At 37.3% G+C, this 25,108-nt stretch overlaps 2 protein-coding genes across 4 annotated transcripts; both read left to right on the top strand.

Moving 5' to 3' along the window:
* The first annotated feature begins 848 nt into the window (after positions 1–848).
* Positions 849–18,797, top strand: LOC115444879 (rho GTPase-activating protein 39). 3 transcript variants are annotated; one of them, XM_030170847.2, is made up of 22 exons: positions 849–1,002; positions 1,192–1,282; positions 3,551–3,643; positions 4,053–4,181; positions 4,421–4,557; positions 5,234–5,357; positions 6,109–6,214; positions 7,505–7,614; positions 7,991–8,089; positions 8,317–8,450; positions 8,822–8,980; positions 9,951–10,195; positions 10,503–10,619; positions 11,058–11,216; positions 11,758–12,053; positions 12,214–12,474; positions 12,618–12,823; positions 12,980–13,172; positions 13,361–13,492; positions 13,594–13,834; positions 14,246–14,400; positions 14,646–18,797. In XM_030170847.2, the coding sequence occupies exons 1-22, from the start codon at positions 983–985 to the stop codon at positions 14,868–14,870; spliced, it is 3,432 nt and encodes a 1,143-aa protein (XP_030026707.2). In that variant the 5' UTR covers positions 849–982; the 3' UTR covers positions 14,871–18,797. The 3 variants fall into 3 exon arrangements, with proteins under 3 accessions (XP_030026707.2, XP_030026709.2, XP_030026708.2); XM_030170849.2 differs by having other exon boundaries at positions 11,773–12,053; positions 14,646–14,870; XM_030170848.2 differs by having other exon boundaries at positions 8,000–8,089; positions 14,646–14,870.
* Positions 18,798–18,876: 79 nt separating this feature from the next.
* Positions 18,877–21,267, top strand: LOC115444893. The gene is made up of 2 exons (XM_030170867.2): positions 18,877–20,162; positions 20,519–21,267. The coding sequence occupies exon 1, from the start codon at positions 18,970–18,972 to the stop codon at positions 20,023–20,025; it is 1,056 nt and encodes a 351-aa protein (XP_030026727.2). The 5' UTR covers positions 18,877–18,969; the 3' UTR covers positions 20,026–20,162; positions 20,519–21,267.
* Positions 21,268–25,108: the final 3,841 nt, after the last annotated feature.

The following is a 25,108-nucleotide window of genomic DNA, read 5'->3' on the forward strand; positions in this document are numbered from 1 at the left end:
GCAGCATGTTGGGGAAAAGGGAACACTATTGGAAAGATATTACATAAAAGGATTTTTTCAAAAATTTTAAACATGTCTTATATGTTGAAAAAATTCAAGACTAGCCGCTAGAGGAATGTTTTGTAATAAAGAAAATAGATATGAAATTAATTTACTTAATTGGTAGTAGCTTATTTTTTAAAAGATTTTTTAGGCTATTTTCTAGTAGCTGAGTGAAGATATGAAGGTGTGGCAGTTTTAAATAATCAATATGTACCTAACTCTTAAAGTAAGCGAATAATTATTTCTTAGTTTGTATTCGGTTTCATGGATTATATTCTCTTGGAAAGTTTGATCTTAGTTACTAAATACATTTATATCTTACCCATCTTTCTTTTCTCACTTCATAAAGAAAACTCTGAGAAAAATGGAGAGTCCCTTAATATTTGTTATGGAGAGTTTAGACTATTTTTATATTAATTTGGTAAATTTGAAAGTTTGTTTAAATTAACAATATTATTATAATTTATAATGACAATATATTAATTAATAATGTACATATTTTGTAATAAAGTATAATATTAACCAGACCTGAAAACGAGTACCTACTTGCGCGTTTTATATGTTAATTTTATTTTTGCATAGTGTAAATAAAACTTATTAATTTATTTTAATTTTAATATTCAACATCAAAGCACTAGTTCCAGAAAAGCGAGAAACACAAAAAAGTACCAAACTCTTCACCTAATAAAATAAATAACTAGATAACGCTCAATACTTGACGCTGCGTTCTTCTCGGTATCAAGTGGCTGTCAGTTTGAATTGACAGGAAAGAAAAAAATATATGCTTGATCAAGTTTTACAACGTAGTCGTGCCTAAAGCTTTCATCAATGAAGTAAACATTCAACATGGATGATTTCCGATTGTCTTCATCCGTATTTTAGGTCAAATAAATTGTTTAGGATGCGTAAATAAAGTTTAATAAAAGTTAATAATTATTGTATGAAAATGTCTTCGGAAAGGTAAAGTGATTCGTTAATGTTTTGTGTTAATTGTTGACAAATTGCTTCCGATATCCGTAGTTGAAAGTTGCAAAATCAATAAAGTACGCGGAAATCGCTAATGTCACGCCCTGAATTCTATGACAATTTGTTGCTGTGGCGTTGAGTTAAAAGTGGTAAAGTTTGTTTGTTGGCGATGTTTTATTCTAGGGTGGAATGGGTGGAAATCATCGAGCCGAAGACAAAGGAGCATATGTATGCTAACCTCACCACCGGGGAGTGCGTTTGGGACCCACCTGAGGTATGCTGCTTCACTCCATATATCCACGAGACAGTTACTTTCACTTGATTTAAAATTTACAAATTTTGTTAACAATTACTTCCCAAAATAAAACTCCGTTAAATCTTTGAGTATTCGTCCATTCTATCGTTTGCGGCAACGCTGATATGGGACGTATATTCATAATTACCGAGAAATGCACTGTATTTTGTATGGTTATTTGTGTTTCAATTAATGGGAAAATAACAACTTTTCAGTTTTAAGCAGCAAATGACAACTTTTCGAACCTTTGTCAATTTATTTTAGGAAATCCTTCATTGCCTTATATGCCCTAATTTACTTAAAAAATATATTTTGTAGAGTATTACATAAGTGCTATACCCCAATATGCTTGTTGGTTTCAATGCAAATGAAATAGTAATAGCAAGTAAGTACATAAGAAATAAAAATAACATATCTCCATAAAATTCACCTACATACAGCCATTATTCACTTATATATGACATTTTCTTCTGACAGCATCTTGTTTTAACAGTGCTAAAATAACACTAGTTTAGTGTAACATATTTTTTATCTAAGAATACAATTTAAATGCATTTGATGATAAACAAAGCTAAAAAAAATACAATTTCTCAAAATAAATTGATAATAGTTTGTATGATATGTTATTGATTTTTTTGTCTCATCTGTCTTTTGTATTTTTATAATAATAAATTAATTCTATCAATTAATATATAGAATTAATGTCTTAAGACATTAGACAAACAAAAAAAAACATATGAAATAGAAATAATAATAATATTCAATAAAATCTATTTCATTACATATTATGTACATTTATTTTGATAAATACCTTTCCAATCTTAGGATTACCTATTTACTAAATAGTAGAAGAAATATCTTCAATTTGGTAAACTTACATTTAGTCATGATATCCTTTTATAAACAATAGGGGACCAGCCTATGCTTGATTTTGTCCATTATTCTATATATAATGGTTAATAATTCGAAAAAGAAGCACTGCTGTGAAAACTGCATAAAAATTGGTTAAAAAATGAGCGAGTAATTCATATTTAAAATATTGTAATGTGCAGAGGTGGGTGCGATGTGGGGATACCGCTTCATCTCTTTCTTTCGCACGCGTCGTAATTCCCGATGACGTCACATGTGGATATTTCGTCTCTTTTCTGTTTCTTGTTAATTACCCCTTCCACCGAAATTCAAAGACTTATAACTTGTTGATTTTTTACCGGATTTTAAAAATTCCTTCTGTGTTATAATTTATATTATGTAAATATTTGATAAAAGTAAAGAACAAAAATGAGTCCGGTACCCTATTCCATTACAAGTTCATTTAAAACATTATTGGTGGTACTGGTGGTAGGTACATTTACTGGTGGTAGGTCTCTCTAGGCGGTGGTATATCTTGGTGACAGATATACCACCACGATGTGTATATCTGTCACCAAGGAGCAGTTGTAATCATTCTTGTGTTCTGGTTTGAAGGACATTGTAGCGTGTGTAACTACTGGACATAATAAGACTTAACATCTCATGTCTCAGGATGACGAGTGCAATGGAATACCATACAATATTTTGTAATATAAGGTGTTGAATGGTGTTTCTGCTGTTTATGGGAGGTTGTATCGCTTACCATCAGGCGAGCAGAAAGCTTGTCTCATCATTCAAAGCAATTAAAAAAATTTTAGCATACATATTTTATTTTCAAAATGCACACTATGATGTGACTTAACTCATGTCATTTTAAAAAGTAATTTTTCATAATCGTTGTTTGCAGAAAACTGTGATTGATTTCTTGTTGTTCTTAAATTACGCAGGTTATGAAATGAGTACACTTTGAATATTAATTTGTGTTTTATTGATTGTTAATTGTGTTATTAATGTTACCAAATACTATGAGATGTTCTTTAGATTAGAACAATGATTAAATATGTACTAATCTGTGCAAGGGACATTTGAGAAGGCAACTTAACAAACAATAATAAAAACATAAAATATTGGAGTGTAATACACTCAGTGGGCAATTCTTGACTTGCACTTGTATAAATTGAAAAAATAGACTTTGTTTGAAAACCAATGAACATTAGTTTAACTCTATCTTATGTGTATGCATGTCTTATGTCTCCAGTAGTTAACATTCATATGTAGATTATTAAAGATATTTACTGACAAGCAAGGCCACTGCATTAATCTTCAATCTCCTATCAAAACTTGAGTTATTTGAATAATTTGTGAATGTGTAGTTAGATAATGTTTGTTTTGTTCTAGGGAGTAAAAGTTAAGCGCACAGACTCATCACAATGGTGGGAGCTTTTTGACATTAACACTCATAGGTTTTACTATTATAATGCTTCTACACAGGTGAGTTCACATAAAATTTCACTTTTTTAACATCATTAAGTATACTGATATAGTAGGATTACCTTAGTGTGACTTAAAATGGGAATACAATAGCAGTAACAGGATCTTGGATCTTAAATCACATTAAGAAAGATTTCCTATTGACATGATTCATCTGAGAAAAAAATCCTAGTACATATGAAAAAATAAAAAATACATACATAAGCAACTATTTACTTTTTTGAATATAAAACATAACTATAATACTTTTTAATTAACACATGCAATATGTATTCAAACAATTTAAATATTTGTATTAATTCATGCAATTATCTCACATTGTAACAAAATGACACTTGTTTCCTGTAGTCAAGGCATCTTTCATTGTTTGTCATTACTGTTATGTAAATGAGGATTATTTTCATTGCAGACTACGGTGTGGCATAGGCCTACTGATTGTGATATCATACCGCTTGCAAAACTACAAACTCTTAAACAAAACACTGATCCTCAGAAAAGAAGGGAAACAGCAACACAGACCAACCAAGCATCACCTCAGGTAGGCCAGAAGCAATAAATTATATAGTACTAAAAAATTATTCTGTTGAAATAATAACATGGATCAAGAGTCCACTTATTGAGTAATTTTGATTCCAGATTAACACTCTAGGACTTAATAATTACATTGTATCCTTAAATACTTGCTTCCAACTATAAAGTAATAATTTGGTCTGGCTGATTTATTGTGAAAAATCATACCATTTATAGATAAAAGTAAATTAATTTGATTGGTATCAGGTCCCACCAACAATAGAGCCTGTCAGCAGCAATGGTAGCAGTACACTAGCGAGTGCCAGTAAACTATCGCCGAGCACTGCCAAGATGGTCACACAAACCAGCCCTGTGCGGACTAGGAGGTCACATTATCATCATAGGTGAGAAGTAGGACACCTATCATCTTTTGTGTTGAGGGTTCCCTGGCATCCATAGGTTGTAGCAATGCCATATATTCCTGTATTAATAAATACAGCTGTTTTGAGCGATGTGTGAGATTAAATTGCCACGTGAAAATCAATTTGATTGTGGCCTCTTTTGGTAAAAATATTCTAGTCAACAAGCTGGTGTTTGATTGCATGGTTTGCTACTTATTATGCCAATTGACTACCTTGGTAGCTGTGGATAATATAATCACGTTTTAGAAAGGATGCGCTATGGGATTGATGTGCTATTTTTTTTCAGGTCATAGATCCAGATTATGCATACTCTGTAATAAAATATTGCGTTATGTGGTATATGTTGCATTCTTCGCCCTATATGTAAAAAGTGTGTTGACACTGCTTAGACCGATTTAAACATTGCGGCCATTTTTTTATCAATGTGTGTTTTTATGAGATAAGAATTCTTGTGAAATATTGTCTATTTGTGATAGCTGTTTGGAAGGAAATAGAACAAACATAGAACTCCTGTAAGCCATGATCGTCAGGGAAACATTTCATTACACCAAGTGATGTAGCTCGGCGAATTCATGGGAGCACTAATTAGTTTAAATATAAGGGTGTATTTGAAATCGGATTAGGCTAATTGAAATATTATAATGTGTTAAATTTTTAGAAATAGCGGTGATAGTCGTCGCGGGCGACTGAGTGAGGACGGCTCGACGCAGATGTGTCGGCACACAGACTCCGGCCGGTCCTCGGACAGCAGCATCAGTAGCGCTCAGCAGCGGCGGAAACAGGTGAACTTATTAATCTCTTTACTTCTACATGTTGTATCAAAATAGACCTGGCATTATCTCTATTGTCATTGCTGGACTACATGTGTAATGAGATTTTCAAAACAACATACATTTTTGACATAAACCAGATAGGAAGCAACTGAATTATTTGATGTATAGTGACTATTTTGTTCTGCCCGCATGTGCTGCAGATAACTCTCTATTTGCAATTTTATAATCTATTGACCCATTTAATTATCTATACTTCTACCTTTTACTCTGAAGTTGCTTGCTCTTTAATACCACCAAAGAGATTTAGGATTACTATACTTATAACTTTTTATGCGGTGTCTATTGGAGGAAATGTGTGAGGTAAACAGACGAGATAAGATGCTTGCTCATTGTTGACACTGTACACGACGCATGATGCCACTCTTCCGCTTCTATGTATATGGAAATAATATGTTTTGTGGACTTTCTTTCACGAGATTATTTTTAATTATCTTTAAGAAAACCTGTGCGTATTTCTTAAATTACTCATTATTATTTTTAATTATATTGCTACCTTTATTCTGCATTTTCTTGGATATCATATACATAAATAGATCCGTTACATAGTATAATATCTGTCGTTTAAGATATAGAATTTAGAATGTTTGTTGTTACTTTAGTACTGGTTATTGAGAGGACAGTGGTATTTTTGTCACTTTCGCGAATTTTTATGAACTCTGTTATCAAGAATTCGTTTCATAATTTATGTTTTATTTCCCAGGAGTTAAATGCAGTCGCGTGCAACCCGTCTATATGCACACCGCAATTGAGGAAAAGGAGTAGCGCAGCGCAGGCTCATGAAACTGAGAAATGGTCTCCCCACTCAGGTACAACTATTAGTTGTACCATAGTAAAACGTCTAAAAAATAAATATTAAATGTTTATTTTTTAGACGGTTTTATTATGGGGCAAACAAAACTAACTAGCTCGATTGCCTCAGTGGTGTAATTGTAATTGTACACGGTACGAGTACCTACGACTATCGCGCTGAGGTCTTGGGTTCGAATCCCGGGTAGGGCCAAAATAATGGTGATTGGGTTTTTCTATCTTAAAAAAATACTCAGTCACAGCTCGAAGTCAGGAAGTTAGCGGTGTGTTGCCCCGGTGCCCTAGAAAGCATGTAAAGGCGTTGGTACAGCGCTTGATCTCTCTATGGTCATGCTGGATTGCCGTCTCACGGAACTATGTGAGTGAAGGAACAGAGAGTGCATCCGTGTATTGCGCACACACTTATGCAGTATAATATCCTGTGTACCTGGGTGATCTCCGTTGAGATTGGCCGCCCTAGCCGAGATTCAGCTACGGTAAATATGAATATATCGCGAAATATATTTGTTAATGCATATTCCCATGAGAAGCGTCTACTAATCTAGACATTATTAATGTTCTTAGGTCTAATGATGTATATGAGTGTGCTCTGGACTTTACGGCCAATTTGTGACTCGAAGTTATATTACCAAAGTTTGTTAGTAGTTGCGGTTTATTTATCACTGCTTTGCTCTATTAGCATTCAGTCTCCATGCCCAATAGACAATTACTTGGAATGGTTTGAACTAAATGATAAAGCAGTCATTTTGCTATGTAAAATGCTGCACATATTATTAAAATATTTTAAAAAACTAACTGGCTCTAATTTTTGTATATTTGAATAATTTATTTGTTCATATGACATATTACCTAAACTTATACAGTTTGGGTTAGTCGACGGACTGTTTAAGAAGGGTATTTTGGCATCTAGGTATTTTTGCCCCTTCTAAAACAGGTTTAAAGTATTAAGGCAAAGTGGATCATACTTAAAGGTCATATTCATATTAAATAAAGACAGATAAGATGTCAAACAAGTGGCTTGCACAATTTGCACTCACGCGGTTGAAGAGATTCGATTCGTGGTCGAAAATAAAATCTAGTATACTCTGTGATTGATATTGGTTTTTGCATATTATATATTTATAAGTTACATGCAAGCATGAATTGCCGTGCATTTAAATAAGTCCATCTACTAAAAATACATGCAGTATAGGTAACTGGCTGGAAGATGTATAAGAAATATTTTATTATTATTACTGTATTCGTGTGCCGTACAATGTAACGCAGAGAGTCAGTGTTCCTATCGTCAGGTCTGAACCGCAGCGGCAGTTTTATATCGCCGCGGAAGGACGCCTCCGACGACTCCATGCACGAGAAATACTTCAAGTCGGTTGAAAGCACGCCATTGACTAGACGCAAGGTATGTGCCGTTGACGTTCCTATCTAACGATTAATAGGGGAGTTGACGTTGTAAATTAACGTGTTTTTGCTAGCAGTCTAATACGTTTTTCGCCAAAGTTTATTGCCGGTCCTAAGTAACTTGATCTGCTCTCTTCCATACCCTTTGCACTTTTAATCTTTGAAATTAATAGCTACGCGCCGTTCGTGACTAGCTTCAGACTGGCCATTAAGGTTGACGATAATGAGAATTTATTTGTTTAAATTCGGTTTACTTAATATCATTTTTTAATTTAATGTCATTAAACGATTCGTTGTAAAAAAGTAATGGTGGTTTCAGTAGTCAACTCCCCTACAATATAATTAGCCTCGAGTCAGATCCATGCAATTTGTTCTAGTTGAAACAGCAATCGGCGGGTGGGTCGTCTTGCGACTCGGTCTCCCCGCAGAGTCCCAGTAGTCCCTTGCAAAAACCCCAGCCAACGCCTTTCCTGCAGGTGCGTTATTTTTTGTAGTTGATATTTTTTTATTTACTTAGTATGAATTGTTCATTACGCCGCTTATTTGTGTTAAATTTATATAGTTGTTATATTTGACTTGGAAGTATTGAAAAATATGTCTAATTGCTTGTTAGTAAGACAAATGATGACAGTTATATGTGGTGTTTGACGTCCCGTGGTACGCGGTAGTGTAGCGTGGGGTGTGCAGTGCGCATGTGTTGCAGACGACGGCGGCGCGGCCGTCGCTGGTGTCGTCGATCTCGCTGGCCACGGAGGCGGCGGGCGGCGCGCGCGTGCTGCACAGCCTCGAGCGCCCGCACCAGCTCTCGCGACACGCGCGCGAGCGATACTCCGACAGGTCAAACACTGACTCACGACACTTGCCTGCTTTACAGTCCATCTATCATTAAATCCTGTTGAGACTATTCACACAAAAAAAAAATCACAAAGTTTTTGCACGCCCAGTAAAGATAGAATATGGCGAGACGATCCATTTTTACATAACACCTGTAACGTGCGTGTAACCTGTGTTCAGCAAATAAATGATTTGATTTCAACCCTGTTTCGCAAATCATGTGTGATAGAAATCCCATGTAAAATAATTAGATCCCACATTTTAATTATTTAATTCGCATCTTTGTTTAGTTCAAATCGATAACTTACCCAATTGTTACAATCTTAACCTACTGCATAAAACGCAACTATAATTTACATTCAAACAATTTACAGACATCTCGACAAAGATCGCCTGGCGGAACTGGAGCGTATGGACAGGTACCCTGAGAAGCAGGCCGTGTACAGCGTGGACAAACCGTTTCGCCAGACCAGTCTCGACCTGCGCCACAATGCCGCCTCCGCCAACTGGCATCCCACAAGGGACTTCACAAGGTATCGCCATTATACTAAGCATTTATATTGAAAAAATCGGAACTAGGGCGGTGCGAAGACCTTGCGGGGTCGAAGCTACGTCACTTAGGGCACAGAAATGACAACGACCAAGCTTTGGATCATGCTTGGTAATATTATGGACTACTTTATCCTAGGAAATTTACTCTAGGATTTTTATGCAGGGAAAATCTTTTCATGCAGGCGCCGTTGCTATCAAAAGCTAGTAATAAATAATTAAAATTCACATAGATATGTCATTGAATAACCCAAACTATCTCCCATTATTAATTTGCAATTTAATATTATAACAGTCTAATTTCCACGAACTAAATTTGATATACTTTCTTTCAAGAATTTAAAATTTCTTAAAATATCGGCTGTAAAATCCAATATAATACATATCACGTTAATGCCTCAGAGAATGTAAACATGCGACCAAAGACAAACTTATGCAGTTGTAAACAACGAGGCCACGGCGGTCGTTGACTCTCCTAGTAATTACTCTGTAATTAAATTACAATACAATGGCGCTAAGCGAGTAATTGTTTATTGACGGTGTTATGGATTAATTAATACTATTGATATTAAAATACACCAATTGTTATGGAGGTCGTGTCCGTCGGGACACTTATAAAAATTATAATATGTAATTGATGTGTGTCCATAATCATATACATTATCGTTTGTATTAGAGTAAAAGTTGTAATTTATTAATCTATTGTAATGTGAACCCGAGAAGTGAAATTTTATAGTTTTAGACTTCAGTTTAATCGATTCGTTAAAAGATGTGTTAACACTATAAAAAATATTTATGAGATTTCAGCTTGATTGCCAGAGTCTTACACAACCTTAGAAAGCAGTAACTCATCCATGATTTTGTTGGACTAACTATAACTTTATGTCTTTTGGTACTTTGCGACGTTGTAGTAACAATAGATTTTATTGCATGGTTCTGTTTATTTATTTGCAGACGGCAGCAAGCGGAGCCGGAGCGCTACTCGTCGAGCAAGACGTCCGTGTCGTCGGGCAGCAGCAAGCACCGCACGCCGCCGCACGACTCGCTCGCCCCGCACACCCCGCACGCCCCGCACGCCCCGCACGCCCCGCTCGCCCCGCTCGCCCCGCACGCCCCGCACGCGCCGCACCACACGCACCACCATCAACACAACTTCATGCGCCTCTCCTCCGCCAATGAACAGGATAATATCGCTGCCGGTATGATACAATTCACATAGAAGTCGTAGCAGTTGAGCACTCACTGTTTTTTCTACATATTTGATAGATATTTTGTCTGATTGCTATGATATATATAAATTCCCTGACGATAATTCTATTGTTAGGGTAGCCACGAATCATTTAAGAAATATAAAATATGTATATTTTGATTTAAATATTAGCAAAATGTTGATATTCCAACCAAAAATTATCGATAACACAATCTATCGCAACACTTTTTACGACTGCATTTAGATTGCGAAGTATACCAGGCTAGTCCGCAAATGATGTAACATTGTTGTTATAGTGAATTACAAATTGAAGTGTGTCAACTTGGAGCCGCCACTGACTGAGCCAAATGTACAGAAACATAACCAACGGATGGAGAGAACCTCCACGCCACGGGATCGTACTAAATCTAGAAGTAAGTAGTATTTATCGTAGTTATATTTTAAGAACCAAATATACTACTCCCCTTGCACCTTAGTATTAAAATATTATTTATCTAATAGCAATTTTATAGTCAAACGTGTCACACAGGTCACAAAAGCGGATTGAATTTCTTAATTTTCTTGCAAAGTGACCACATTGCACCTGATGGTAAACGGCGTAGGATCCACATAGAATGTCGACTGACAAAAAGACTATACTTCTCGCCAGTCGACAATTCTGTTGAATCGGATATACACAGGCTTATTCTAGTAGGGAACACACATACGTTGGCCACTTTGGCGAGTTTTATCACCTCGTGTATGGTCGTTATACGCGCAAAAACAAAATATCCTACCACCAGCAATTTTTTTTAAGAAACATAATATTATTACAGCATAGTGATTCATAATATAATTATGCAAACTTGTAGGGCACAAGAGGCCAGTGGAGATAGACGAACCGCAGCTGGATGGAGAAGATGAAGACGAGGATGGTGGCGGCTCTCCCCTCTACTGTAACTGGGACCTGCGCGGCATGCAGCACCTGCTGCCGCTCCAGGACTACATCATACAACAGGCCAAGTTATCTAGTGAGTGGAGGGATATTTTTTATGCTGATGAGCTGATTGTCAAACCTTCACATGTCATACAGTTTCTAGGGGAGAAATATAATTTCTGTACTATTTGCTTAATTTCTTCTAATTCGTGCAAGGCTGTGATTATATGATGCAATTGATTTAGTGTACACATTTAATGTCTAACTTTATTAAAAATAACTTATCTTACTAATATTATTTATATGGATGTGTGTAAAAAGTTAACGCAGAATTTGATAAACAGATTTGTATGAGATTTGGCCCATGAATAGACTATGCCCTGGTTTAACAAATAGGCCACTTTTAATGTGATAATTTATTCCCATGAGAAATATTTGATTTTTTAATAGATGATGATGGCATTTTGGATCGCTATAGAGATTTCTGAATTTGTAGTGCGAAACCTTTTTAAAAACTTGCGAAGCTGCGAGCAACATCTAAATAATAAACAACATCTACTAGTCTATAAATTTATCAACGAGGCCAATAAAGTAATTTTTTTAGTGAATTATTGGCCTAATATTAAAGTAAACAGAGCGTGGTGGGTCAGGTCGCGTGCGATACGCCGGCTCGGGCTCCGACAACGAGTCCACGTCGTCGCGCTCGCGCTCGGGCTCGGAGTCGCGCTCGCTGTCCGGCCACGAGCCCGATAACGAGTCCTCCGACGGCGGCGCGCGGACGCCCGACGACGACGACGGCTCCGGCGTCTACCTGCCGCACACCTACGCGCATCGCCCCGCCGACGTCGAGTACATGAACCACGGCGTCTCCTACTACAACACCTTCGTCGGCTTCGACAGAGAACGACAGTCAGAGCCTGTCATACATCGGGTTAGTTCATTTATTGTGTTTTTTCGACGATGAAGTGCTTCTTTTACAATTGTGATTTAAAATTATTTTTTTTTGAAAAATAAAAGCTATTGTCAACTGTGCTATATCCATAAAGTATGTCATTAAAAGAAATATAATCCAATTTATTTAATACGTACAGACTTCTTCACTGGGTAGCGGGCCTACAAGCGCGAGTGCGGCGGGCGCATGCGTGAGCGTGACGGATGTAGACGCGGGCGCGGGTGGTGGCGCGGGTGCGGGTGCTGGCGCGGGCGCGCTGTACAGCCCGGTGCGCGCGCACGGAGGCCGCGGCGCGGCGCGCGCCCCGCCGCACGCGCCTCACGCGCCGCCGCCAGAACAAGACATCGAGATCTTCGCCAAAGATAACCTTAACTTTAACAAAGGAATCTTCAGAAGGAAGGTACAGTCTAAACTGTCTTATTTTCTTTTTTAAGAAATAAGAACCATAAAAAACTTGTGAAACACTGTTAAAACTTACAGCGTCAGTAAATTCAATTCAGAAATATTTTAGATATTTCACGATTTATTATGTTTTGTGTTTAGGCATCGGTGCGGGATATGTTGTCGTGGACATCGTCGTCGATCAGCGCACCGATGGTGGGAGGCGCGTGGGACAAGGCACACAAAAAGGCCGCCACCGACCTGTTTCGCCTCGTACAGATATACATGGGCGATAGAAAAGCGCGGCCCGGGATGACTCTCAACTCCGTCGCGCACGATATACTACACGCCGCCTATGCTAATGAGAAGTAAGCTAAATTGCCAGAATATTTTTGTCAAGTTAAATTTTTCATGAAAGGACCATATTATTGAAAAAAATAATTTGTTAATTTTTTCGGAGGCTCAGGAAAAATATCGATAAAATATTTAGTATTATAAAAAAACTCATTTAATTATATTTGCAGGCTTCGTGACGAACTCTACGTGCAATTATGCAGGCAGACTACAGAGAATCCACTCCGAGACTCATTACTTCGTGGCTGGGAGTTGCTAGCTGTTTGTTTGGCTTTTGTGCCGCCTTCTCCCGCCTTCCAACCGGCGCTCACCAACTATGTTAACAGACATAGAGACCCTGCGTTTGCAGATGCTTTTCCTGAGGTATGCATTTTGAATATGTTGATTTGGTATAACAAATATGTTTAATATTTGTAAAGTATAATTAACACCTTTAGATATTTGGCCAACTCTATTTTCTTTTTTTGGTTGGAATATTTACAGTCTCATTCCATCGCCGTTGTGAATCAAGCATTTGATTTGATTTATAAGTGGGTTATTTAATTTCTCAGGTGGGCAAATGGCCCATACATGTTCAAGTATCGCACTATGCAGGTGTTGCGTGCAAACGCTTAGAACGGATCGGTTTCGGGGGGAAGAGGCAGCCACGAAAACCTACCACCGAAGATATTGACCAAGCCAGGGTAAGTAGCCATGAATGTTCGATATAAGGTATCGATATTATTTTCAAAATGCTTAGTTAAAGTTCAAATTATTAAGATCGGAACATATTAATTTCTTACAGATACAAATCTTCCGTCAGTCGATGTTCGGTAACACATTATCGGAGGTGATGACGTTACAAAAAGACAGGTTCCCGAACAGGCAGCTGCCATGGGTCCAAGTGGCCTTGTCGCAGCAAGTCCTGGCATTAAACGGACGCGAGACGGAGGGCATATTCCGAGTGTCAGCCGATGTTGATGAAGTGAACGCGTTGAAAGCAAAAATCGACAACTGGGAGCTTCCTGACGCTTCGACGTTGACGGGTAAGTTGACTTATGACAAATGTTTCTGTTGAGATATCAAACCAGTATTTAGTGTAGAGGACTGTATGTTTAATATAAAGTAAATACAAAAGACAAAACTATAATGATGGTTACGTTCTGTGGCCTCGAAGTCCAGTCCAAATATGGCACCCGTCCGTCCTTCCTGTCATCGGTGTTGCCAGCGCGGAAAGGCCATAAACACCTACGCGAGGCATACACATTTCTAACCGAGGTTTTCTTCAGTGAGGGTATCCTCGTAGTAGTAAGCAACTGTAGCTAACCGTATATACAGTGCGAGTAAAGACTGGAGATAATCCTATGAGTTCAATTATGTATTTAGGGCCTACACACGCTGGCGCTGAAGGATTAGCTATATTATTTGTTTATAAGATTGTCGGTGTGTGGTGACAGATGCGCATGCGCCTGCAAGCCTGCTGAAGCTGTGGTACCGCGAGTTATACGAGCCGCTGATCCCAGATGCGCTGTACGGCGCATGCGTGGCGGCGGGTACTGAGTACGCGGCGTGTACGCGCGTGCTGCACCGCCTGCCGCCGCTCAACAGACTGGTACGCAAATATTTTGTAATCGCAACATTTGTTTATATACAGTTCGTTTTCAGTATTACTTTTATTAATCAAATATTTTTTTTTATATCTGTAGGCACTTGTCACTTACAAGTTTTTGGTACCGTTATAAATATAATTTCACTTATTAAATATTGAAATGGGGTCTGCCATCGATATAATATTTTCGTTTTGATTCGTTAATAACGAAATAAAAATAATTAACTAAATTCTTTTCATAATTTCAGGTACTCACATATTTAATAAGCTTTCTCCAGCAATTCACGGCTCCAGAAGTGGTAAGTCAAACTAAAATGGATTCCGCTAATTTAGCCATGGTGTTTGCGCCGAATTGTCTCCGATGTACCTCGCAAGATCCGCGCGTCATACTCGAGAACGCGCGCAAAGAAATGACTTTCCTAAAGACCCTCATCACAAACCTGGACACATCTCACGTGCAAGATCTGCTGTGACCGATGAATCTCAACTACTGCAACAATAACGTCTCTGCGGGAAGGACTGACTTTTAGCAATCTATCGACACTTGACCACTGCAATATAGAAAATTGACGACGTGGTGACGCCTCTTCCTTACTCAAATATCATTACATTCTCACGCGTGTACTATATAGCTAGGGTTGTGACTTGTGACAATTATCGAAAAAAACTTTAACATAAGTTATATGGTATACACGTGAATGTGTAGCTTCCCTTTATTGTATTCGACATTCTTGTATATTTTTTATATTTTTGTACGCTATATGATAATTTTATTTGGTTGTATCCAAAGATATTTAATGAGATGTGATTCTATAATTATATTAGACTTGAGCTTTACAAAAGTGTATTTGCAATATGTTTCGAACGGATATGTTGGAACATTTGCATGATTGTTATTATTAGTCACGAATATTTTTTTAGCGCGATAGATATATCAATGGATTTATTTTATTTTTGTTAATTTGCAGTGTTCAAAAAACACAACTTCCTAATTATCGAATTAACAGGAATAGTTTTTGTACATGAATTCCTTACATATTCTTGGCGGAAATTATATTTAGAATTATAAAAAGATTTAGGTAGATTCAAATACGATTATTATTGAACTAATGATAGCTGATTAATAAAGTAATCCCGCATAGGGATTATTTAATTTTTGCAGATACCAATACTTTACTTTTGGGAGCAATTATTATGATTAACTGTATAAATGTTTTCAGATGTTACTAGCATATAAAAAAATTTGAATTCTGTTTATCCCATTCACTTACATATTAAGTTTATTAGCTGTAGTGAAGTGGTAACTTTTACGTTATGTATGGCTTCATGTACAAACATTATGACAATTTTATAGTTTCTTTTATGTTAAAAACGTAATTTTAGCATATCTTTTAATTTTAAAGTACGTGCACGCTATTTACATATTTCACAAGTTTACAGTATATTTATAGTATGTACTAATACCACTAAGTTTCCTACTTTACTATCGATCGCAACGTTTTGTGCTACGGTTAAGGTTCATACAACTACGTCATCACATATGACTGTCCTGTCAATTAAGTTGTTATACATTGAGTGAGTTGCTTTTTACCAAATTAAGACGACTATGCGCATTTATTTTTTCAATATGTAAGTTTGGTAGTAACGTAAGTGGACAAAAATCGGCTATGGTAATGCACTACGCTTGATATCCGTATTATAACGTTTTTCATTCCTTTATTCTGATATTTATCGGCTATCAAACGAAATATCGTCAAAATAGTTACTATTATAGAATAGGTAAAAATAGTGAATCAGCTTTAAAAATTAGACAGCTTGAAGTCGTAATTCTGAGCCGCTCTTAAGACTTCTTTTTAGATACGATGAATTTCTTTTTCGTTTATAACTGATCTGATATGAGGATGCGGTGGTGACAATCCTATTTTATGTAAGGATATATTCAAATCATAGGATTTTCTGACACATTTCTGAAGACTGTCGCATACATGCGTTGGATTTTTATTTATGAATTATAAGCTAAAAATGTAGTAAAATGATAATTATTTTAAAACGATTGTAATTTCACTGAGGTTATCATCATTAATGGTTTTGTATGTTTGTCGCTGAGGTCCTCTTTAGATAAGTAGTAAAAGTGGTTAATCAGAGACTGATTTCTGTGTACGCCAGTGGCGAAGTATGAATTTTTCCAAAACTTAATCCGAGGCAAGAAAATATTCCCTTTGTTAACATATCGCGACCAATATAACATAAAACAAACCTAAGATAAACGTAAATGAAACTAAAAGGGAAGTCGGTAGGAATCGGGTTGAATGAACGATTCGCCACTGGTGTACACTTCGTTTAAATATTATCATTTAGTGTTTATTTGGTGCAATCGTGACGTGCTTAGAAAACATATAAAAAAGTCCGACCTATATTAAGATAGCTATGCGTTGTAAAATAATGAAGAATAAAATATAAAATCAAATCTTGTGTGGTGTAAATAATCTGTATAATCTTAGGTGTGTTTATCAGGAAGAAGGTGGAATTTTACGTATATACCTACATTTTCCAGGATCAATATCTTACAAACTTTTGGCTCTATGCTGCCTATTTGGCTTCACGGCCGATTCGTCGTTTGCAAAATGTTATTGAGGCTATGGAAGTAAATTATATTTGGTATATTCAAAACGCGAGGATAAAAGCTTGTATAAACCGATATATCAGCGGTGACTTGTTACTGTTTTATAAATATGTCTGTATCACACGGGGGTAATGTAGGGTCGACTTATTATAATAAAGAATAAGGTGCTTAATAAAATGTGGCTACCTTTTTTCAGCGTATGTATGCGACCTTTCTTAAGAAATATACTTATTACTTTTTATTAAATAGGTGATGCCTCTTCAATATTTCCTCTATAAATGCATGTTAGTAGTGTTAAATAAAAGCAATTAAAATACCTGCGTTGACACAGGTACAATTTAAAAAAATAATAAAATTATCACAGCCTGGAAATTACTGTGTTCATTTGACGTTTACAAGTCGCGTAATTATAATTGTTTACTCCATATAATTATACAATTGTTGTCGTATATAATAATATCACGCTTACAAAGGGAGGCTTAGCAAATGGCAATATATTGTGAAATATAATTTTGTTAGGTGTTCGTTACACCGCAGTGCTAATGTTACAAACTTAATCGATAGAATATTTTTTTACCGTCTGCATTGTCACAAAGTTATCTATCATTGTAATAGTACAATACAATGTTGAATTTACGCAGTATTTGATAGGTGGAAGTACACGTTTTTTTATTGTAATCGAAGTACGTACTTTCTCTGCCACGGTTGGTGATAGTTGATAGTGTTAGTGAGATGTTTTGCTAGCTGTTATGATCTCAAAACAACAGATTCGGAGCACCCTACGCATGTTTTCTTATAAAATATATTATTTTTTTACAGATACAAAACGTTACCAAGATTTTGTTAGCAGTTTGGTCTATACCACATGTTGCATTAATTAGTAAAAGTTAAAGATTTGAAAGATGTTTAATATTCATTAAAATAAGGCAGCATAATTTGCGCAGCTCAAGCATTAAAATTATTGATATTTTTTTTACATATTTTACACACATCGTTCCGCGTTGTGGGCAGGGTGTAAAAATACTACAGAATATACATTTTAAACACGTATTAGCCTCGATTTTTACAAGTAAACCCATATTGTTATAAGAACAAATAAAATTCAACATTAGCTTTGTTTTAGTGTGAAAACACAGTGGTCTGAATATATTGACGAAACTGCTTGTTGTACATAATTGTCTGCATCGTTACCGCACCGACCAGACATAACATTGTGCCATAAAACAATTTGTATAAACCGTGATGATTGTTACTTGTATATTCTATTGCGTAATTCTCATAGTTTTAGTTGCTAGTTTACGAATTTTGAGGATTTAACATAAGTTGCTGTAGGGTGCGATTAGGGAAGCCACTGATTAGTTATTAAATTCTTTCTAATATTTTCTTAATGCTCTTTTGTATACACATATGGATTTCTGTATTGGAATTAAACATTATTTCATGTACAATGTTTGGTTAGCTATTTATCGGAATGTGAAGCACGCATCTACATATTAATATCGCGATGGCAGGAGACCTATACTGAACTATTATTAAAGAGGTATACTGAAATGCTTGTAATTTCATATTATGTAAAATTGTATAGTGCTTATAAATAATTATAAAAATGTATAATTTCATCAAATATCAAAATCCCTTTGTATATAACATGGCTATTTTTCTTTCTTATTCATGACAATATAAAGCCTACGATGTTAATAATGTAGATTATCACTGTAAATGTGAATGTTCAGGAGAAATAAATTACTGATTATCCCTTGGATAACTGCGAATACCATAATTTTGTTTCATTTACTAATGCGCTAATTCACTTGAGGACGCTACACGTTTTATGAACTATTATATACCATTACGTTTAATTTGTATGCTAATAGTAAAATTGAGGATACATATTTTATTTGTTCGCTGACATCGGTCGTGAGGACTTCGCTTGGTAGTTATTTTACATTATGAAGCCGAAAATAATTCACAAGTGCTTTATGAGAGCAGTTAAACTGCGAAAGTATAATAATATAGTGGAAGCGTCGTCTCTGACCAAGCCTATTAGGGTACTCTTTGGCACAGCGGCGGTCGTAGTAGTGAGCACTCCCGACGGCCGTATTGAAACTGAATTTAGTTACGTGGGCTTTCTGTGTTTCTTATTCGATTTAGTTGTATTTTTCTACTGCACTTATAAGGTACATGTAGAAGACCAGACGATCGTGCGCACTATATACAACACCAAGTTGAAATGCTACGGAGATGACCTTGAAAGAATCAGTTCTTTTATTTTCGCTCTGTTTGCAATGTGGAAGGTACCTTTCAGCATAAGTGGGTCCCGAGATATTAATCAACGAATTGTGGATATTGATAAAGCAATTGAAAACATGGGAGAAATAATAGATTACAATAAAAGTGCGTTGTCATCGTTGTTTATAACATTAGGACAGATTGCAGAATACTCCTTAAGACTGTGTTGTATTTGGATGGCCCTAAACAGCTTAGGCGTGGGTGTTCCTTTTGAGAAATTGTATCAAGTCGTGTACACAGACAGCATGTCCCTGGTGTTGATTTCACACTATTGCTTTCTACTAATTGTGTTGAGAGACCGATATAAGTATATAAATAAAATCCTCACGGAAATTAAAAATCGGAATGCCTGGGAGTACAAGTTGTTCATGAGAACCAAACTATGCTACAACGTGAGTAAAGCGGAACAACTGCAGCATCGAAGTGTGTGCGAGAAGATTAATTCTTGTGCGAAAGTGTATTCGATGTTATACAGAGCAACGAAAGCATTGAACAAAATGTTTGGAACGTGTTTGGTGCTCACAATGCTGGTTTATTTAATTTGTATAATTCTATATCTATTCTATTTTATGGAAGCCACAGCGTCAAGTTTGTTTCTTGATGCAAACAGATACTTAAACTGCCTGATCTGCGTTTTCTGGCAGATAGCACACGCCGCTATTTTAATGTACGCTATAGTTTATTTTAGTGAATCAACAGTAGAAGAGGTGAGCTGACTTTTTATATTACTGAATCATACTTAGTATTCTGAGTTACATTAATATGAACTTATATTGGATTCCAGGCAGCGAGGGTAGCATGTCTAACGCATGGAATTATACAAAACGATATCAAACCTGATATAAATATTGAAGTAAGACTTGTATTTTCTTGTAGAAGTAATGTAAGCAAGTAAATGATATTTCTTTGGTGTCTGTAAATTCCATACCTACTTCTTTTTCTCCTAGTGGGCATCGGCGCGGATATAATATTTTCTTCATTATAATATCGTGCCTATTAATATTTATATCGTAATAATTGGCAAGCCTTACTCTTATGTTTTTTTCTAATTAATGCCATAAGGAAATGCTTGTATTAATGGAATGCCCTAAAGTGTAGCTGTAGGAACTTTAGCGACACATGATTTCAAGTATGGAATCACCTGATTAAACCACTGTATGAATAATATATGTTCTACAAATGTCTGTCTATACCTTTAATTGTTTTCAGGCTATGCAATTATCTTTGCAAATACTACATCAAACTCCGAAATTTTCAGCGAATGGTCTGGTTGATCTGAATTACGCTCTGCTTTATGATGTAAGTAGACTCATAGAAGCAAAAAATATTGTGCGTAATTACTGTCGGTAATTATAAAAATTGTCTTTGTTTCAGGGAGTCCGATCGGTGTTTACATATTTAATAATAGTTTTGCAATTTGCCACCGAGTCAAAATAATATGAAATAAATAATATGATTATTAGAATTCGATTACGTTGTAATTTAGGATCATAGATAGTGTTATGGGCTATTTTAGAAAATTAAATCGCAAGGGCTACAATAAATTGAATATTTTACTAAATAATCCATCCATCATCGTCCATCGTTCATCAAATGGCAACTATACATCTTGCAGATAACAATTATATTGAATTACAAATATTTGATGTGTTTACTATAAAGCATTTAACATAATTGTTCTGATTTAATCCAATACTAACACATAAAGGGTCACTCTACTCTGTCGGTTAATAATTGTAATTTCAAGGAAATATTGTATCTTAAGGTATATGTTATTTAGTCGATTTGACAACGCGCTGCAAACGCAACTAAGGGGCGCAGACAAATTTCAAAACAGATCACAATCGTACACAGCTTGGCAGAATAAATAAATACCAGCGGTGGTTTCTACTTAAAGAACTTGAATTTGACAGATCTGCTGTCAATTAACTAGTATTGCACTTTATTATCACGTTCTTTGAACTGTGATCTAAACGGATCAATCCGCAGCAACGCCTCGCGTCCTTGTTAAAGCAATTAATAGTGCTCGACATCACAGTGCATGAACTGTTATACAATATCGATTACTGGCCATTGTCACTATTACTTATATTAATATCGTCAGCTATTAGTAAAATTACCAGAATTTAATATATAAATGATGTGTTGTTTTATAATTTATAATAATAACTAAGAGTTTTGGTAAACTAATATTTTAGCGTTTCCTTCTTGCCGAGTTTATTTTTTGTCGCATGATGTAGGGGGCGAGCATATCACCATTTCGGAAAATTTCAAATTCTTAATTAGTCAAATGTAATTTTTTATTAAAAAATAGAATGTAGTTCCTTGGCCTGGAAATAGAAACCAAGACTGCAGCGCGCTAAGTGAGCAGCCACTACATAAATGAGTTATAAGGCGTTGAAGATAGTGAATAGAACTTAGATTTAAAGTCTAACATTTATTATGTTTAATTGATGGTGTGCATTATTCCCTTGTTTATATCAATTCAAAGTTTTGACTTTCTTTAATATGTTTTACAAAAATGCTAAACGAGTGCCGCGATGACATGACGTCATTAATGCAGTAAACTACTTGAAGTGTCAATACGCGTTCACTATTTCTAAATAATCGAAATAGACAATTTTTTTGGGGCAATAAATGTGTATCTCTTCTCGCAAGTTGTGACCAAGTTTTCCTCATAGTTATATCAGTTGGCACGCGCATTCACAATTTGTTCGGCATTTTACTCTAGGGTTCTTACATTCAGGAATAACACACTAATGATAAGAATAGAAGCTCGTTTTAATTGTAATAATTTCCTCTTTCTGTATGCACTGCAAGTAACAAACTTGATGTTAACTGTCGAGATGACGTCAGCAACGTGGCCTTTAGCGTTTTCGTTTATTTGCGCGGGAAAATATAAAGTGTAATTTTAAAATGTATTTTAATGGCACTTATTGATTGAATATTTTATTTATAAAATTTCTTATGGTATTTTATGACCTTATGATTAATTTGAGACACTTTTCAAAAAAGAGTGTAATACCCTACACACGGTATGTTGCATACGAGAGACCTAACACATGCTATTTTTGGCCTAATTTCACTCTGCACAACGTATATCTCATTATTCTATGGAAATTCTATCTAGTGGTTATGGCCCGCCCTAGAATAGATGCTACGAGTACGCGTCCTCGGCCCCCGAGCTACTGCAGTCACTACCAACTTTCCCTTCCATGAGTGCAGTATCCACTCTTACAGGCCATACTTTCCTTTCCCATAACATCCTCTACCCACAAACCCTATTTCCTCTCCCCGGCTGATGATGGGCAGCAGCGTCATCAGCGTGAGTCCCCTCCTGCGCTCGCCAACCCGCCTGCCAAGCGTAGCGAGTATTGGCAAATACCCCCCAAAGATGACGACACACAAAACGACCAGGCCCCCAGTCCCCGGCAGCCCTGCTATTCCTGGCTCCGGTAGCGGCCACGGTAACGGCGGGGCAGGGGGTGCGAAGAATCCCTGGGTTGGACCCCGCTACCACCCTCGACGACGACTGGCCCTGGTAACACACAACATTCGCACTTTGAGGACAGACGAGAAGATTGTCGAACTGGAAGAAGAATTGAGTGGGTTTCACTGGGACATTATGGGGTTATCGGAAGTCCGAAGAATTGGGGAGGATACGTTAACCCTGAAGTCCGGAAATCTGCTCTTCTACCGGGACGACGACCAACAGTCCCGAGGAGGTGTCGGATTTCTCGTCCACAGGTCTCTCATCAACAACATCATATCCATCGAAAGTGTGTCGAGCAGGGTAGTATACCTTATACTCAGAATATCAAAACGATATTCGTTGAAGGTCATACAGGTATACGCGCCGACCTCGACACACCCAGATGAAGAAGTAGAGGAGATGTATGAGGACATAAGTCGGGCCATACATACTTCCAAAACCTACTTCAATGTTGTTATGGGGGACTTCAACGCAAGGTTAGGCATGAGAAGCGATGCAGAGTTGAAAGTGGGGCAATTTGGACATGGGCAACGGAACCTCAGGGGTCAGAGGCTGGCCGACTTTCTGGAAAAAGAGGGACTCTTTGCGATGAACTCTTTTTTCCAGAAGCCGCCGCACAGGAAATGGACCTGGCTGAGTCCTGACGGTTCTACGAGAAACGAGATAGATTTCATCTTGTCGACGAATAGACGGATGTTCAGTGATGTCTCTGTGATCAACAGGGTGAAAACCGGCAGTGATCACCGAATGGTTAGAGGCTCATTGAATATCAACGTCCAATTAGAAATGCGTCGCTTGATAAAGTCTACGCTCCGACCTACTCGCGTCCATGTCCAAAACCCCGAAAGCTTTCAACTTGAGCTGGCAAATCGCTTTAATTGCTTAAAAGAAAACCTTGCAGTGGACGAGCTAAACAGCGGTTTGGTAGAAGCTGTCCATACGGTGGGATCTAAGTATTTTAGACCTCGCCGTAGAGATAGACCACAAAAACTCTCGATCCACACTCTTGACCTCATGGCCGAACGTCGATCTATGGCGCTGCAGTCTTCCGATGACGCCGAAGCATATCGGCGGCTCAATAGACGGATCTGGAAGTCCTTGCGACACGATGTCCGTGCTCACAATACTGTGAGCATTAAAGAGACAATTGAGCGGAACGGAGGCTCCAAAGTGTTTGTAAGAGACTTGTCTATTGGGCAAAGCCAGTTGTCTAGGCTGAAGACGGACGGCGGCCGAATGGTATCGACGAGGGCAGAGGTATTAAGGGAGATCGAGAGGTTCTACGGACAGCTTTACACCTCGGTTGCCAAACCGACTGTTAGCTCGGCTGAAGACCCGAGAGCCGAGTTGATCCGACACTTTAGCGATGATATCCCGGACATCAGCCTGTGGGAGATTTTGATGGCCCTGAAGCAACTTAAGAACAACAAGGCGCCGGGTGAGGACGGAATCACTTCAGAGCTTCTGAAAGCGGGCGGAACGCTAATACTGAAAGTCCTTCAGACGCTCTTCAATTCCGTTCTCCTCGAGGGTTCAACGCCATAGGCATGGAGCAGGAGCATGGTGGTACTGTTCTTCAAAAAAGGTGATAACACTTTGCTGAAGAATTACAGGCCCATCTCGCTTCTGAGTCATATCTATAAGTTGTTTTCGAGGGTCATCACAAATCGTCTCGAACGCAGGTTTGATGACTTCCAGCCTCCCGAACAAGCCGGTTTCCGAAAAGGCTTTAGTACTATAGACCACATTCATACGCTTCGGCAAGTCATACAAAAAACCGAGGAGTATAACTTGCCGCTTTGCTTAGCGTTTGTGGACTAAGAGAAAGCCTTTGATTCGATCGAGACCTGGGCTGTGGTACAGTCTCTCCAACGGCGCCACATTGACTATCGGTACATCGAAGTGTTGAGGTGTATATACAATAACGCCACCATGGCGGTCCGAGTAAAAGATTAGAGCACGAAGGCTATTCCACTACAGAGAGGCGTGAGACAGGGAGATGTTATATCTCTGAAACTGTTCACTGCCGCGCTGGAAAACGCCTTCAAACTCTTTCAGTGGAAAGGATTCAGCATCAACATCAACGGCGAGTATATCACTCACCTTCGATTTGCCGACGATATTGTAGTCTTGGCAGAATCGCTGGAAGACCTTAGCACTATTGAAATAAAAAACACCCAAATTTCAATAGGGAAGATGGTTGGAAGCTTGCACAAGCTTGGGATCCTGTTCTACATTTAATTAAATCAGATCCCAAAAGACCGGCTGCCAGACCTCAAGACACTGTGAGCTCATTCTGCGTAGAT

Source organism: Manduca sexta, chromosome 26, assembly GCF_014839805.1.
Source record: "Manduca sexta isolate Smith_Timp_Sample1 chromosome 26, JHU_Msex_v1.0, whole genome shotgun sequence".
Classification (NCBI taxonomy): domain Eukaryota; kingdom Metazoa; phylum Arthropoda; class Insecta; order Lepidoptera; family Sphingidae; genus Manduca; species Manduca sexta.

Bases quoted from the DNA above. Each gene is read 5' to 3' on its own strand.
- LOC115444893 (XM_030170867.2), top strand. From the start codon at position 18,970: ATGAAGCCGAAAATAATTCACAAGTGCTTTATGAGAGCAGTTAAACTG.
- LOC115444879 (XM_030170847.2), top strand. From the start codon at position 983: ATGAAAATGTCTTCGGAAAG. The intron at 6,215-7,504 runs GTACAACTATTA...TCCTATCGTCAG, and splicing joins GAAATGGTCTCCCCACTCAG to GTCTGAACCGCAGCGGCAGT. The intron at 12,475-12,617 runs GTACAGTCTAAA...TTTTGTGTTTAG, and splicing joins AAGGAATCTTCAGAAGGAAG to GCATCGGTGCGGGATATGTT.